The sequence below is a fragment of the Scyliorhinus torazame genome, chromosome 10 (genome assembly GCF_047496885.1).
Source record: "Scyliorhinus torazame isolate Kashiwa2021f chromosome 10, sScyTor2.1, whole genome shotgun sequence".
Classification (NCBI taxonomy): Eukaryota; Metazoa; Chordata; class Chondrichthyes; order Carcharhiniformes; family Scyliorhinidae; genus Scyliorhinus; species Scyliorhinus torazame.
Window position 1 is genome coordinate 33,793,703 of NC_092716.1, and position 17,706 is coordinate 33,811,408.

The 17,706-nt window shown below is 48.1% G+C and overlaps 1 protein-coding gene across 1 annotated transcript in view; it reads right to left on the reverse strand.

The window, feature by feature from the left end:
* LOC140430451 (beta,beta-carotene 15,15'-dioxygenase-like) overlaps positions 1 to 17,706 on the reverse strand; it is a 62,273-nt gene that overhangs the window by 23,718 nt on the left and 20,849 nt on the right. Inside the window, exons 7-8 of the mRNA XM_072517933.1 lie at positions 13,868 to 14,085; positions 8,205 to 8,471 (exon numbers count right to left, since the gene is read on the reverse strand). Coding sequence (XP_072374034.1) covers positions 8,205 to 8,471; positions 13,868 to 14,085 — 485 coding nt within the window. The remainder of the gene's footprint in view (positions 1 to 8,204; positions 8,472 to 13,867; positions 14,086 to 17,706) is intronic.

Sequence of the window (17,706 nt, forward strand, 5' to 3'; positions counted from 1 at the left end):
AGCGGGGCACAGTTTTAATTTGGCCACCCGGAGACGGGTGGCATTGTATATAGCATTTCCCCCCCTGTTAGTTCTAATTAGTGTGTAGTTGTGTGTGAAGTATTTAGGATCGTGGGAACACAGAAGCGCCTGGTGCAATGGTAAAATGATGAAGCACCAGGCACTAGGACCCTGGTGCAGCCGGGCTGTAAACACAGAATCACAGACAGGCTGCGGCAACTTCAAAGCAGGAGCTGCTGCTGCCACCGGATAGCGGCAGGCACTAGGACCCTGGGGAGCCGGGCTGTAAACACAGAATCACAGACAGGCTGCGGCAACTTCAAAGCGGGAGCTGCCGCCGCTGGATAGCACCCATGCACTTCAAGGTAGGTAGTTCTGTGGAGGCAAGGATGTGTTTTGTTTGTCTTACAGATGGGGCACCCGACGATGTGGAGTTTGCTGATCCTGGCGATGGTGGGACCGGGAGAACTCCGCAGAGGCGAGACAGAAGAGTCCTTTGTCTATGGGTGTTCTGGCGGCAGAGCCCCCCTGGTCACTACCGGACAGGGAAACCAGGTGGCCATAGAACAGGCCCGCTACTCACACCTGGGGAGGTGGCCTGGGTGGCTGGGGTCGAACTCGACCAGGTACTCCAGCCACCAGAGCTTCACCTATGGAGAGGCCTCGGTACTCTGCGAGGAGATACAGGTGGCGACTGACCGGGTTAGGGTGACTGAGGGCAGGCGGGTGTGTTTAACCTGCGAGGGGGACGTTCCTGTGGGGAGATGGTGGTGGCTCAGGAAGCTGAGCCTGGACATGAGGGATCGATCCTCGGACTGGGAACGAATGGACAATAACACCTACCGAACCATCACGGGGTCACCGGGTAGGATCACCGTTTGCTGGGATAAGTGGTGGGCTTCCGACCAGGGCATGTATCTATGTTTGTGGGGGTCGGCCAAGGCATGTCCACAAGGGGCATCAATCACCTTTGTAAGGTGGTGGCAAGACACCGGGCATGGGATAAATTGGGATCATAATGGGAAGGGATGTGTAACCCCCGGAGGGGAAGAAACCGTGAGAGCTACCGAACTGCTGGTTCAGGTAAAGAGGCCCCTACCCACAGCCCAACCAATCGACCCTCACAACTGTCCAATCACCACCCGGGGGCCCGAAAATGGTTTGCTGCTCGTCCCAACAAAGAAACTATTATACCAGGGGGTACATTACGCGGTTTCCTCGGTGGTGCTAAACCTAACCGAGGTGAAGTTACCAGAGTGGTGCCCTCGCAAGACTGAACTATTGTACCAGGCGCTGCTGAAGGACATGTTCCAGAAATTCCACAATTTGGATTTTGGGGACATTGAAGTGGAAGATTTGTACAATAGGGCGGGGGAATTTAATGGGGACTCCAGTCGACAACGTAGAGGGCTAGTCAATGATGGGTTCACTGCCTTCAATACGGGGACATCCATTGTCAACAGCATGGATACTGTAGAGCTGGCCTTGCAAATCAATCAGCTAAAAGGCCAGCTGAGAAAGGTATTGAAGGATGAGAACACAGTAGTGCGGTCGGGTTTGCACGAGGAGGTGGCAATGACCCTACATCTAAAAGAAATAATCGCGCAATTGGAAGGGCATGCAAAAGCCATTAACGCGCTAATTAAAGAAGATCGAAATTCATCGGATCAGGCTGCCCAGAATGAAGTGTGTGGGCTGTATGGTGCCTGGTTGCTAGGAGAGGGGAGGAGTAATCTGGAGGACCTGAGACAGGGTCAGGTCCCCTCGTGGATTAGCAACAGGCACTTGGCAGCGCTGCACCCATTCCACAGGGTTTTGAGTCCTTGCCAGCTCCGTGCAGCCTCAGAGGCATACCCGGTACCGGTCGATTGTGGGAGGTCAAACCACACAATCTTGGGGGTCATCGTGAGAATCCCAATCTTGGGAAGTTCAGCACAACCGGTGCCGCTGTACCGAGTGGAGAATGTGGGAGTCATTCGTGGGGGGGTACACATTCGGTTTGGAAAGGTCCCGCCGTATGTCATAGTGCGGGAGCGAGCTGTGGCAGGCATTGACCTCTCGGGCTGCCGGAGCCGGGGAGCGCAGGTAATCCTGTGCCCTCAGCACCTGGGCACTGAGGCGCGACCCCAGTGCGGGTTCAGGACTGTTGGGGCAGAACCTATTAACTGCACCATGGAGGCAATGGCAGCGAGCCATGTCCAGCCCCAGGTGGCATATATAGGAAGTGGGACATACTGTGTCACCACTGGAGCCCAGCAGTATCAACATGGGCCACAGCAGTGGTGTCCGATACTGCACAGCAGCTTCTGTTTTAAACCCAAGGCAGAGGTCCAGGTGGCACAGCAACGAATACTGCCCATTCCACGACCCTCCTCAGTTCACCTCTCGGTACGGGAAAACACTACTAACATACAAGAATATGTGGCCCGTTTTGGGTACGATATTCCCCCGGTTAAGGAAGACCTAAGGGTATTATTGCAAGCTGTGGAAGTCTCACAAAGACACTTTTTCTCCTTAGAGCAAAAAACCCAAAACATTGATCATGAAATTACAGATCTCAAAGCCCCGGACTGGTGGAACATGGGATCATGGATTGTGATCCCAGCCTGGATCCGAATAGCCTCACACTTGTTAGTAGTATTACAGGTGTTCGTAGTTTTATATTTATGTTGCCTCAGCTGCAGATACCGACGACTGAGGAAAATGAAGAGCCTTCATCGGGTCCTGGGGGAGACGCTGAGTGCAGCCCACAAAAGAAAAGTCGTAGTGTAAATAGTTGTGTGCAGCGCGGGTTTCAGTTATTTGATTGTAATATATGTACAGGGACCCTTACGTTTGGGGTTCCGGTGAAATGTGTATATGTTACTGTGTGTTTAAATTAGATATGGTCTTGTCTTTCCCTTTCATTGAAACCAGGGGTAGCCTAGATTAAGGGAACTGTCTTGGGAATTGTAATTTCGCATGTGGCTGAGGGGGGGGACCTACGGTCCACACAAAAGGAAATAATTGCCCTTCACCTGTGTCGATACGGTCCAAGCAGGTAGGGACGTATCGAAGGGGCATCTGTAAGGTTTTCGGGCAATTCGGCCCTTTTGGAACTGCCCAAGCATAAAAACTCAGAGACTGTAAACTGACTTTTCAGCCAAGAGAACAGAACCAGTTTTCCCAGCAGGCTTGGTCCGCTGAGCTGAGTAGGGACATAAGTACATAAATATTTACAAACACCCCCCCTAGGAGCTACAAGAAGAAGGAGCCAGACAACAAGATAACATCAAAACACAGACAAAGGGGCACGGGAATACACAGGAGGCTTGCATGCAAGCAGGACAATGGGATGGTCATAGCCCCATGCAAATGTAAATGACCTGGCCTCCACCAGAGCAGAATCCAATCAACACCCCATCAACATAGCAGCTATCTCCGGAGCAGATGGAAGTCTTTGAAAATCTTCAAGGGAGCTCAACCTCGTTATCTCAAAAAAACAGACTGGAGGCGGACCTAGGGGAGGTACTCCCATCTCGACAGGTCTGACCGGCTCAAAGGGGGCTGGACCAGCGGGAACTTTAAATCTTACCTTTTTCAATGCAAAAGGGGCTGGCCGATCACAGGACAAAGCCAGGTAAAACAATATAAAAGGGGCTGTGTTTTCGATTGGGGGTCTCTTCGTTCTTGGCTCGACCTCTGCACCCCTGACTTGACCTCTGCAGCCTGTGACCGTAAGTACCCTGCAGCAGCTTGCGAAACTCCCTTGACTTTAATAGTGGTTGAGGCTTTGGGGAAGGGAACTTGTTTTGTGCCTTGTGCTATTGCTAAAAACTGTGTAATCATAAGAATTTTCGTTGTGTCCGTTATATTACTTTTGAATAGACTTAGTTTGTATTAGAGCATAAGATTTTATTGTGTTTCTTCTGTTGATGATTTTGACCTGGGTTTTGCAATAAACCTTGATTTGATGATAATTGGAGTCGTTTAAATTCTTCAATCTTTCACCAGCGATCTCTGACCAAGTCATTGTTAAAATACTCCTCACCTTAATTCCGGGTTCAAGAATCGAGGGTCATCTTGAGCGATTCACTCAGGACAGACTGCTGGTTAGGAAATAAACAGCAGTGTCCTATTCTCTCTCTTGGGAAAGCTACTCTAGTGGAGTAGGAACCGGGTGGGTGTTGCACCACCGGCAAGAGAGAGAATCACCTGGGTATTGGTAGGGGTCTGGAGATCTGTGTGATATAAGTCTCAGGCTGTCGGTTAGGAATAAACGGCAGGCTTGAATCAGTGCTCTCTTCAGTGGAAGTGTCCCAGTGCGACATCCCCTGGCCTCTGAAGTTTCAGTGCCAGCTGGAGAGAGACACACACAGATATTCAAACCCCAGATATCGGCCCAGTAGTGGAGTAGCGGAGATGGCACCCTCTACATATCGCCCCCTCCCCCACGCCAGACACACAATGGGAGCCGCCATCTTCTCCTCCCGGGTCCATGTGCGACCAATGGGTGCCGCCATCTTGTCCCCCTCGGCCACGTGCGCCCCATGGGCGCCGCCATCTTGCCCCGACCCCACAATGTGCGCACCATGGGCGCCGCCATATTGTCCTGACCCCGCAATGTGCGCACCATGGGCGCCGCCATCTTGTCTCCCACAGGGTCTCCAGACATCCCGACATCAGAACCGTACACGCTCGCCACCCGAAGCATCCGATGGCTACCCGCAGCTAGCTTCGATGACACTGGACCAATCTCGTCCGGACAACCTGGCCACCGCGTCGACGACGGTGAAAATCAACGGCCACCCGACCTCGTGCCTGCAGGACTCTGGGAGCACCGAAAGCTTTGTTCACCCAGATACGGTAGGGCGCTGCTCCCTTGCGGTCCACCCTGCCAATCAAAGGATTTCCCTAGCATTCGGATCCCATTCCGTCCCGATCCGAGGCTTCTGCACAGTCACCCTCATGGTCCAGGGCGTAGAATTTAGTAACTTCCGCCATTATGTCCTTTCTAATGTCTGCGCTGCACTCCTGTTGGGCCTGGACTTCCAGTGCAACCTCCAGAGCCTCACCCTCAATTTTGGTGGGCCCTTATCCCCCCCTTACCGTTTGCGGCCTCGCGACCCTCAATGTCGATCCCCCCTCCCTTTTTGCCTATCGAACTGCGGATTGCAAGCCTGTTGCCACTAGGAGCAGACGGTACAGCACCCAGGACAAGACCTTCATCAGGTCCGAAGTCCAGCGGCTGCTTAAGGAGAGTATTATCAAGGCCAGCAACAGCCCCTGGAGAGCCCAAGTGGTAGTGGTTAAAACTGGGGAGAAACACAGGATGGTCGTGGACTACAGCCAGAACATCAATTGGCACACACAGCGCGACGTACCCCCTCCCACGCATATATGATATGGTCAATCAGATTGCGCAGTACCGGGTCTTCTCAACAATTGACCTGAAATCCACCTACCACCAGCTCCCCATCCGGAAGTCGGACTGGCCATACATGGCCTTCGAGGCGGACGGTCGCCTCTACCACTTCCTTACGGTCCCTTTCGGTGTCACAAATGGGGTCTCTGTCTTCCAAAGAGAGATGGACCGAATAGTCGGCCAGTACGGTTTGCGGGCCTCCTTTCCGTACTTAGATAATGTCACCATCTGCGGCCATGACCAGCAGGACCACGATGCCAACCTCGATAAATTCCTCTGCACTGCCACTCTTCTCAACCTGACCTATAACAAAGAGAAGTGCATGTTCAGCACGACCCGGCTAGCCATTCTCGACTATATAGTCCAAGACAGACTTCTCGGGCCCGACCCCGACTGCATGCGCCCCTTCATGGAACTTCTCCTCCCCCACTGCCCCTAGGCCCTCAAACGTTGCCTGGGGTTATTTTCCTACTACGCTCAGTGGGTCCCAAACTATGCGGACAAGGCCCACCCACTCATTCAGTCCACCCAATTCCCCCTCGCGGCCGAGGCACAACATGCTTTCACCCATATCAGAGCAGACATCGCCAAGGTCGGGATGCGCGCAGTGGACGAGTCACTGCCTTTCCAAGTAGAAAGCGATGCTTCAGACGTTGCCCTTGCCGCCACTCTAAACCAGGCAGGCAGACCCGTGGCATTTTTTTCCCACACCCTTCATGCCTCTGAAATTCGACACTCATCCGTCGAAAAGGAGGCCCAAGCTATTGTTGAAGCTGTGCGGCATTGGAGGCATTACCTGGCCGGTAAGAGATTCACTCTCCTTATGGTCCAACGGTCGGTAGCCTTCATGTTCAATAACTCACAGCGGGGCAAGATCAAAAATGATAAAATCTTGCATTGGAGAATCGAGCTCTTCACCTATAATTACTAGATCTTGTATCGCCCCGGTAAACCCAACGAGCCCCCAGATGCCCTCTGCCGAGGTACATGTGCCAGCGCACAAGTGGACCAACTCCGGGCCCTACACGACACCCTTTGTCACCCGGGGGTCACTTGATTGTACCATCTGGTCAAAGCTCGCAATCTGCCCGACTCCGTCGAGGAAGTAAGGACAGTCACCAGGGACTGCCAGGTCTGTGCGGAGTGCAAGCCGCACTTCTACCGGCCACACCATGCGCGCCTGGTGAAGGCTTCCTGCCCCTTTGAATGCCTCAGCGTGGATTTCAAAGGCCTCTCCCCTCCACCGACCGGAACACGTACATTCTCAGTGTGGTCGACGAGTACTCCAGATTCCCCTTCGCCATCCCATGTCCCGATATGACGTCTGCCACCGTCATCAAGGCCCTCAGCACCATCTTCGCTCTGTTCGGTTTCCCCACCTACATCCACAGTGATAGGGGATCCTCATTCATGAGCGATGAGCTGCGTCAGTTCCTGCTCAGCAGGGGTATAGCCTCCAGCAGGACGACCAGCTACAACCCCTGGGGAAACGGGCAAGTAGAACGGGAGAATGGGACGGTTTGGAGGGCCGGAGGAGGGGCCTCTCGCTGGCAGGAGGTCCTCCCTGACGCTCTACACTCCATCCGGTCACTATTGCGCATTGCCACTAATAACACACCCCATGAACGTGTTTTTACCTTCCCCAGGAAGTCCACATCCGGGGTGTCGCTCCCGACTTGGTGCGCAGCTCCAGGACCAGTCCTTCTCCATAGGCACGTCAGACTCCACAAGGCAGACCCCTTGGTGGACAGGGTTCACCTGTTCCACGCCAACCCTCAATATGCCTACGTTGAGTTCCCCGACGGCCGCCAGGATACTGTCTCACTCAGGGACCTGACACCGTCAGGTTCCACCCCAACATACCCCCCCATCCTGTCTTTCCCACCCGCCGCCAATATTGACCCCACCAGACCACCCCTCTCCCCTTTTCTGCACAGGAGGACGAAGAGGACTTCGGTACGCTCCCGGAGTTCCCCGATGACTGGCCAGCACCAGCACCGCCACCACCGCCATCGGTGCCACCTCCACCACCGCCAGCACCAACCTCGCCACCACCGTTACGCCGCTCCCAACGAAGCACCAAAGCACCGGACCGGCTGAACCTTTGACGGACTCCGGACCGTTAACATGGACTTTTCTTTTCCTACCACTGTACGTAATTGCACTAATTGTATATAGTTTCACGTCACCCCCGCTGGACTCATTTTTAACAGGGGGTGAATGTGGTGAACCACTGTAATAGGAGATGTATGGTAGGGCCTGTACTACAGGTTCGCCGGTAGCTCCTGGCGCCGCCCATGGAGAACGGTATAAATATGCATGACCTCCAGTGCCCTGCCATTCCACCAGCTGCAGCAGGAGGCCACGCATCTGACTGTAATAAAGACACAGTTGTACCCAACTTTAGTCTTTGTGCAATTGATCGTGCATCAGTCAACACGGATAATGCTGTACTTCTGAGCAATGAAATCCCTCACCTTAATAAACACAAACAGCCCCACTCCCCTAGAGAGAGAGCGCTCAACAAGTTCAATCCCCACAAGAGATTTTTAAAAAAGTTTTTCCTACTTGGAGAGGTTTTGTACCTGGAAGCTTCAATGTTGGAGTTGCGTTTACATTGATTTTTTAAATGTTTATAACACAGAAAAACAGAATCCCACTTTGCTGGACTGGAGTGCAGCATGGTTACTGAGAATAAGCAATACATGTTCTCTGAGAACCGTTTGATAGCTCTGCCAGTTCTACCACTGAGTTCGCTGTACAATCCTAATTTATTGTACGGAAATGGCTGACCTTTTACCTTGTCGTGTTCCACAGGGATTGCAAATCTCTTGCAGAATGGAAGACTGCAGCTTTTGCCTCGTGCTTCAAATATACTGTCAGGCGAAGTCATATTTTCTAAATAGAACCTTTCATACAAACTGTTGTCTTCATATGCAATGATATCAAAGACAACGTGATTGTCTTCCTCATACGCGTTGGTATGATGGTAAACGACTAGTGCATCCGTGTAGAATTTTGTGGGTAAAGCCTTCTTTGTTTTTCTGTCTATGATATGAATGTAAGTCTGAAAAACATAGAATTGATATCATTGCAAATTCAAGAAAACTAAGTTGAAACACTTTCTGCTGTTCCTCCATTGACAGCACTCATGTCTCTGAATCACAAGATTTTGAATTTGATTATGCCCAGAATTTGATCTAACAATCTAAGGCAGTATAATACTAGAGAACCAGTAAGTTATCAGAAAGTATAGTGATACATTAAATTGAGGCAATGTCTGCCTGTTTAGGCGAATGGCAAAGATCCTATAATAAACTTGCTGTATTTTCTGCCTTTGATGGGCTATTTTATAAATGTCTGTCCTCCTGATCATGTGACACGCAGGTTTAAAACTAAAAGCAGAACAACTTGATGGAAAGCCACAAGCCAGGTAAAATCCAGTGTACCAGTCCACCATAGGACAGAGTAGAGTTCACCTGAGGGTGCAGAATCCTGGAGCAGAAATTTACTCAGTCTTAGCTGTGTCTCCCCCCCTCGCCCCCCACCCCACACACACCTTTCCCTTCACAAATTCCCCTAACAAAGTGTGTGGTGGCTGCTTTCTTAGCCTATACACTTCTAAAGGAATTTGCAGAACTTTTGGTGGGTCGTGCCATAGCTGCTCCCTTTTGCTCTTATTGGCCTTAGTTTTATTAGCTCTAATTATGTCACCTTTGCTCACGAGTCGCCAGGTATCTTTCTGATACCGCCACGTGGTTCAAGCTCTAGTTATGATTAATAAGACAGCACACCGCTTAGTAAGATTAAAATCAATGGTCATTTATTATGTACAGTAATAAATACTTACACAATAATCCTACTTTCTAGACTACTACCTACCACTACTGGCCAATACTTAACTTTTGGGAATGGCCCACCAGGTCAGGGAAACAAATGGTTTATCGAATTGTGTCTGGCCTGCGGGATTCAAAGGCTGATACAGGTCGATGGCTAGGTGTCTCTATCGGGTAGCGATCACTGGAGTCATACTTACGGCTGCTGGTCGATGGTTCTTGCGAAGGTTGCGAGCAGGAGAAGAAGGGAGAGAAGGGTCGATCTGAACTTGGCCCCTATCTTTATAGGTCCCAGGGCTTCCCGCCTCTTGCGGAGGGCCTTGACCCTGGTCCCCAGTGATTGGACTTGTTCCCAATCACTGGGTTCGATATGCTCCAATAATGGGGCGATTCCTTGATCGGGGGGGGTGGTCGTTCACCTTTCTTTGTCTCGGCCACTGCTGGCGCCGAGAGGTCTGGATCGGCTTTCAATTGCTAATTTGTTGCAATTGTTCCCGGGGATAGCCGATTAAACTGCAGATGTCTGGGTTGATGTGCTGCTAATGGTTGCAGGTATCGACCTGGGCCAACTTCCCCAGAGCCGAATACGCTATTCTGTCTGCAGCTGTCCGTTTGTGCCCTGTTGGCTGCTTTTCCCATCAGCCTTTTCGGTTAGCCATTTTACATCGGGTTTTGGCCAAATTAATCAGGAATCAGCCATTTTAGGTGGCTACATCCCCTAGCAGCACCGGCACTGAAGGGAATTTCCTAACCCTGGAGTGCCACCTGAAGTCAGCAGCAGAAGTTCTTGGTAGGTCCATCCGGGCGCTTCTGTTGGGATGTAACCTTCACTGATTTGCAGTCTCATGATGCATAGGGAAAAGCAAAAGACTTTGACCATTCAGCCATTATCTAAGAGTCTGTATTTTCAAGTTGAGATTTCTACTGACTGTTAATAAAGAACAAGGTACTCAATTAGTGTAAATCTATTGTTTATTTATGCTATCAAGCATTTCTCTCTTCGCTATTTATTAAGTACGTTGAAGAACTTCTAATTTAGTCACATGGTCCAATGTTGAGGAAATCATGTGGCAAATATCTAATACATCTGAGATATCATCCAATGTCAAGGGTTTGATTGGAAGCAAAGACTCATTTGTGATGGTAGTTTCTGGTGATAAATTGTGTGTAAAAAAATGCAACAGCTTCCATGGCTCTATCATGTGTGCAAAATGTTGACCAAACGTATTTGCATTTTAAGGGACAATATGATGGGTGTGGCAATTACTTCAGATAAGCTGGGGGACATGGTAGCACAGTGGGTAGCACAGTTGCTTCACAGCTCCCGTGTCCCAGGTTCGATTCCCGGCTTGGGTCACTGTCTGTGCGGAGTTTGCACTTTCTCCCCGTGTCTGCGTGGGTTTCCTCCGGTTGCTCCGGTTTCCTCCCACAGTCCAAAGATGTGCAGATTAGGTGGATTGGCCATGATAAATTGCCCTTAGTGACCAAAATGGTTGGGTGGGGTTACTGAGTACAGGGATGGGGTGGAGGTGTGGGCTTAGGTAGGGTGCTCTTTCCAAGGGCCGGTGCAGACTCGATGGGCCGAATGGCCTCCTTCTGCACTGTAAATTCTATGATTCAATGAAAATTCTATACGCTAACTCCTATTAGGAACAGATAAAGTTTCCACAACTCAAGTTGTAAATACTTGTATGTAAAGAAGTGTAAAACATTTTTGTAGGACATCATAAGGCACCAAATAAGCGTAGATTATTTTCTTGTATGTTTCAAAATTAAACTTCACGATTTAGACATGCAAATCCTACTTGAGTATTTATTTAAAACAATGCAAGAAGGAGGGGTTATAAAGATTGCCCTGGAAAGTACACTTGTGTACACTTTTGGTGGGTAGGTGCCATAGCTGCTCTCCTAGCAGCACCGGCACCTATCATTGTTATGCACTGAAGGGAATTTTGCGCTATTCATTCTAACTTTTACATGAACAAAGATTCTTTACTGAGAAGTATACCATGGTGGATGTATTTCCAGCAAACATTTTACTGGATGCCAATCTGTGTTTGGACCAGTTCTGGTGCAGCGGGAGCTGTACACGTTGGATAATTTTGACCTCAACAAGGTTGGGATCTACGTCCTTGTAAGGAGGTTAACTACTGCTGTAAGGGAAGGTTTAAACTAACTTGGCAGAAGGAAGGGACCCAGGATTAAGTGATAGAGTGGGGACAGAAGGTGTATTGAGGACTGGGAAGATGAACAGCATTAGAATAAAGAGTGGTTCAAGGGCAAGAGAAATCAGACGGGGGAAATGCGAGGCAGACGATTATAGGTTTAGAGTGCATGTGTGTAAATGCAGAGACCGTCAACAATAGGGTTGGTGAGTGGCACAGTATCACATAGTGACAATTGCAAAAACCTTGGAGGAAAATGGGATCAGGCTATTGAGTTGAATGATCAGCCACGATCATAATGAATGGTGGAGCAGGCTCGAAGGAACAAATGGCCTCCTCCTGCTCCTATTTTCCATGATTCAAACAAGGAGGGGTGGGGGGAGGGGGCGGGATGAACACATAAGATTCCTGGCTACAGGATATTCAGGAAAGGTATTGAAGGGAAAAATGATTGAAGAATCCATTATAGCACTAGAAAACAATGATGCAGGTATGGTTCAAAGTAGAATCTATTTGGTTAGAATTAAGGAACAATAGAGGAGCCATTATGTGTCAGACATATACCATAGGGTACCAAATAGTGGGAGGAGATTACCACAACAGATCTCTTCACACATCTTCTCTACTGAGTAGTACTACACTAAGTATGCTTCACCCGATGTCTGCATCTATATATTTACATTGAGTATTTATGTACATCCTATGTTTTTGTCATGAATGGATGGATCTGTCTGGACTGTACACAGAACAATACTTCTCACTGTACCTTGGTACATGTGACAATAAATCAAATCCAAATCCAATCCAAGCAGCAAATGTGCAGGCAAACTGGAGAAAAATGAACAAATGTAGTGATAATGGGAAACTTCAATTATCCTAATATAGATTGGGACATTGAAAGTGTAAAGGGGGAGAGCAAGGGAGGAATCCCTGAAGTGTGTCCAAGAAACCGCTCTTGATCCATTTGTTTTCAGCCTAAGGAAGACGGGAGTCTTAGTTCTGATGAGTGAAGTGGTGCAAGTGGAGCATATTTTAGTGGCAAACAATTGGGAAATAGAGATCACAATACCATCAGGTTTCAGTATTTATGGAAAAGGGCATGCTGAAATCAAATTTCAAAACGCTCAAAAGGAGGACGGCTAATTTCTGTGAATTGGAGAAGTGATCTGGCCCAGGTGGATTGGTATCGTGAATTAGCAGGGAAAACTGTAAGTGAACAATGGGAGGTCTTCAATTTAGCTGGGGAGGAAACACACTTCCTTGAATGGGAGATTTGGGGAGACTTTTAGAGATGTTAACAGAGGACAAAATTAATTGGAGTTTGGAAAAACGTGGGCTAATAAATTAAATTTAAAAAAATATTTCTTGGAGGAAATTTGATTGAATTCTTTGATGAAGTAATGTGGAAGAGAGATGAGGGTAGTGCAGTCAAAGCCATGTATTTGGAGTTTTAAAAGATGTTGGATAAAGTACCATATGATAGATTTGTTTTCAAAATTGAAGCCCACAGGATTAAAGGGTAGCTCTGTATGGGTCAGAAAGAAAGCAGAGAGAAGCGGTCAATGATTTTTTTCTTAAACTCAAGAGGAGTGAGCAATGGTGACCCATTGTGAAGGCAATGTAAATTAAATGTAACTTAACTGCAAATTAAATTAAATTTTGAATGGTTTGTAGTTTGAGAGAGACCTGGAGGTGTGTACTTACCATTAACAACATAAAAGGTAGAACCTTATCAACCACATGGAGGCAGCTTTGGAGGCAAGAGGGTGGGGAAATTCAAGTTTCATGTCAGGTTATCTGGCTAGCACATTCCTACCACCCAGCAATCTTGCCAGACCTTGCACTGGCATAGGCTGGTATGGGCTATTCCCCTTGCAGGGCAGGTAGCTAATTTAAGCGTTCATGGGGACAAATTGGTGACACTGCAGGGACTCTTTACTGATGCAAAGCGCCAAAGGTGACTAGAGGTGACCTGCCAGCAGGGTCCTGACAGGCCTCCTTTAATTGTCTCCTGCATCAGAGCCTTGGATGCCTGGGGTCAGCAACTGCCGGCCATCCTGTGGCGGCATGTCTATCTCTCCTGTTGGGCTGACGACATTTAACGGCCTCGGGTGCTGCCTGCTGAGCTCACCCGCCGATCCTGATTAGGTGGCATTCCAGGAAGTGGCTAACTCTGTGAAGATCACCGAGATGGGCAGGAAATAATGGACACCATCGGGGTTGGGGTCCTTGATATGGTCCCAACACCCGTGAATCTTCTAAGTTGAGAAGCTTCCGCCCATGATTCAAAATCAGACTACACATTTCAAAATGGAATGGGCAAGACCCAAGAAATTCTAGTATTTAAAATCTGCTATGTTAAATAGAAGCAAGTTAGTGCATCGTTATGTTTATCAAAAGTGTGCTGGGTCCATAAAAGATCCATGCATTTCATCTGGAGTATAGTGTAAAAATAAGATTACCTTGTCATTTGGACACCATGTCAGACAGCTGGCCCAGTTCACTCCTTTGAAGTAGGCTGCAGCCATTTTCAGGACATCCAGTTTAAATGGCTGTTCGATGAAGATAATGTAGTTTTCTGTCATGCCAAAACTGTGGTAGTAACTGGGATTGAGGAGCGAGTGACAAGGAATGGAATATAATATTTCACAATTTTCAAAGCACGAGTTCTTTTTGTCATCTGTTTGTTTTAAAATAAAGGAAGAATAGTTATCATATTGCAGCAAATCATGATTTTAAAGGCTAATATGGTACTTCATAACCTGCACAGTAATGGTGGAAAAGTTCCCAGAGATAAAGATGGTGTTGGTTACAGCTTACTCAGGGAATCCAAGTTGCTCTGGCAACATGCACTATTTGCATGCACCTTGTAGAGCAGGACAATGGATCGTAGTGATGGTAGAGGACAACTTCCTTCTCCATCACATGGCTGACCAGGGATCTCTCACCACCCAACACTGCCGTGCATTGGAAGGATTTTCAGGTTGATATTCAAATTGTATGGAAGAGGAAGTCACTTCTACACAATCTTAGATAGTGTCTGAAAATGGCAGCAGTAGTCAGCGAGTTGGTATCCCAATGTCGGCCATTTTGGCAAAGGCAAATTCAGGACTGGCAGGACTGCCTGGCCCTACGAGATTGACAGCCAATGAGGCTCATTAAGGGCCTTGTTAACAGTAATGGAGGCTGGCAGCACTTTTTCCACTTGGCCTCCAGTTTCTCCACATTCTGGGAGGGGCATTTGAACTGCCTGGAAGTAGACACCCAGTAGCAGGCCCTCCCTCCCTGCCTGGGTACGGGTACAGCCAAATTCACCAATAGAGGGACTCCCAACCCACAGTGATGATGGCCTGCCTGCTTTTCTATATTTTAATTAAGAAGCTCTCTATTTACCATTTATTGCAGCTGAGCACTGCTCGGAAGCTGGAAGGCCTTTGAATATCCTTCCAGCTTCAAGAGCTAAGTCACAGCCCTTAATTTGACAGGGAACCTAGTTCCAATTAAGTCTCTGTGAAAATTCCAAAGAGTGACCGTTTCTCTCTGGGAGCGGATTCAGGAACCAGAAGCAGTCGTAGTTCCTGTTTCACGCCCCCTAATTTAGCCCATGGTCATAATTTCCTTGATTAAGAGAGGTAATACCTGGCCAGGCTTCCTTCTCCTGATCGAGCAACATGTGACAGCGACAAAACTGACTGCCAAGGCTCACATATCAGAGACAGAAGACGTACCCCAGCGAGGACTCGGCACCTTCCGGAGAGAAAAAAATTGGCCTTCTTGCAGGTTGTGTACGAGCTACAATTGTTAAGGATAAAAGAAGGCAACACAATGTGGCAAAGAGATGTGAGCAAGTGCACAGACTATCAGAATTTTATACTGTATTAATTATTTTTCTGCTGATTCCTTAGTGAGATATTTTTGGTGGTACTGGCTGGGGAAGTCTGCTTTGAAACTCCTTGGTGATTGAGGAGGGGCTGTGAACGAGCAAAGGGAAAACACAGGATTCCATGTTCAGGCCTAATGGTACCTGTGTCTGGGAGATTCAGCTGGGGGTTTAGTGGCCTGATTGGGATTATGTCTGTTCCTTTCACCCTGTACAGGATGATGGGTTGACGGAAGTTTGGGAGCAAGGCACGCAAAGTAGAGGATGCCATTAGAACCTCACAACAGGCAGGAAGATGCTGATGAAGCCAATGAGTAGAGCAGAAAGAGTGGAAGATGTTGACAAAGTCCCGCAGTGGGGCAGATATAAAGTGCCAAAAAACCTTCTAGGAGAATTTACAACTCTTCACAAGGTTGGATTTTTATTGTTTTCTGTATCTTATTGTGTGTTTCTGTTTTACTGGCTGTGGGTGTGGTGCTGGCGGTACTTGGGTTTGCACAAGGGGTGCGTTGTTTGCAGAGACAGGCGGACATTCTTGGAGCCCAGGACCCAAGCAAACCTTTATGCTGCACAAGGACATTAATGTTTCCATCCGATTCTCCTGTCTATTTAGGCATTTCCTACTTCCCGATTTTGCTTTTGGATTTCGAAACCTGACCAATTGAATTTTGGCTCCTTTGAATTTAAACTTGGCAGAATTTTAATCTAGTTATACAAATCTAGTTCCCGTAACAGCCTCCCCGAACAGGCGCTGGAATGTGGCGACTAGGGGCTTTTCACAGTAACTTCATTTGAAGCCTACTTGTGACAATAAGCGATTTTCACTTTCACTTTTGCAGGTCTAAAGATGGTTTTTCAGGCCTTTTTGTGACAAATACTGCACCATTCAATGTGCTCCAGTGGCTTCTGGAGACTGCTACTGTAAGTTTGAAGATCATTATTTACTTTATTATGGAATCACAAGGAATCAGGAAGGCTACTCCTGGCCCCTCATTAAACCTGTGGGTCACTCCGGGCCACTGTCCAACTCCTCCCAATTTTTGCCTAAAGATCCCGGTTTGCTGGTCAGTGAGCTGATCAGTTCTATTTGCTAATGCTACCACTGCCACCGCATCCCCACCCCACCCCACTCCAACAACACCACAACTACCCAGCTGTCTTTGGGATTGTGAATGATGTCCTTAGTGCAGCCATCTGGGATGGCCACGTCCCGGTTACAAAATGGACCCTCGCAAAGAATGCAGGGAAAATTGGACAATACTAAGAAACAAGCAGGTGCAAGCTCTGTCTGTTGATTAGAACCTTAAGCTCTCAGACAGAACAGAAACTGCCAAGCAATCTACATACTAATGAGCCATCTCTGGGGACAAAATGGAAACATTTATATACACAATGTTAAGGCAGACACCCCGGCGCCAGAAGAGACTAAAACAAAGCAGACCAACGGTCACCTAGGACACGCCCAGCGATCAGGGAACCACCCCTCTATTGGAGGAAGATCGATACGAATGATTGGGGAAAGACCCAATTAATTGAGGCCAAGTTCAAGGCCCGCCCAAAAGCACGTGAAGCCCTTTTTCGTATAAAAGGTATTCCCCAAGTGAGAATCTTTCTCCTTTGGCTTTGGCTCTCAGCGAAGAGAGAGACCTGCCTAGCAGCTATATCAGACCAAGTAAGTTCCAAGTCAACGCACGCTACGAGATAGACGCTCCTAGTTGCTACCCTGTAAACAGCTCAACCCAGCAGCCTCAGAACCGAACAACGGCCTTTGTTCTTCTGACTGAGTGGGCACCCAAAGCTAAGTATAGGATTTAGTAATAGTGGTAGCTTAGTTTGTAGAGTTTCTGCATGAGTAGATTTGACTGTGGTAAATAAATGAGCATTGCTTTTGAACTTACTAACTGGTGTATCGAGTCATTGATCAGTATTCGGCTCTGAACCTTGTGGCGGTGTCGAAAGATACATGGCGACTCTTGAGCAAACGTAATTAAACAGAGCCAAATTAAGAAACAGCTAAAGTTAGCAACATTTACTGGCGACATCTGACGGGACTCGATTTAGAAGTGGCCTAACCACTCCAAGAGAACCCAAATTTGAATTGAGAATCCAATTGGAAACAGAAAAACCACAAGCGTAAGAACAGTACAGATCAAGCCTCTGAGATTCGGAAGTGTGTTAATGCATGCGTATTAACAGGATAAACCTAATAAGGTAAACCTGAGAGATTTTGTTGCGTAAAACTGTCGGGAGTTTCGTAGGCTGGAAATTAGCGTAAGCCGTACCTATGTTTACATCACCACTTTATCACCCCCTGTTCCAAATTCAGTAGAGAACCTAGATAGAGAAAATGGCAATGAAGACAATGGAATGCCTTATGAACCCCCAGGTAATCGAGGTTGCAGCGACCAGTAGAGTAGGAAG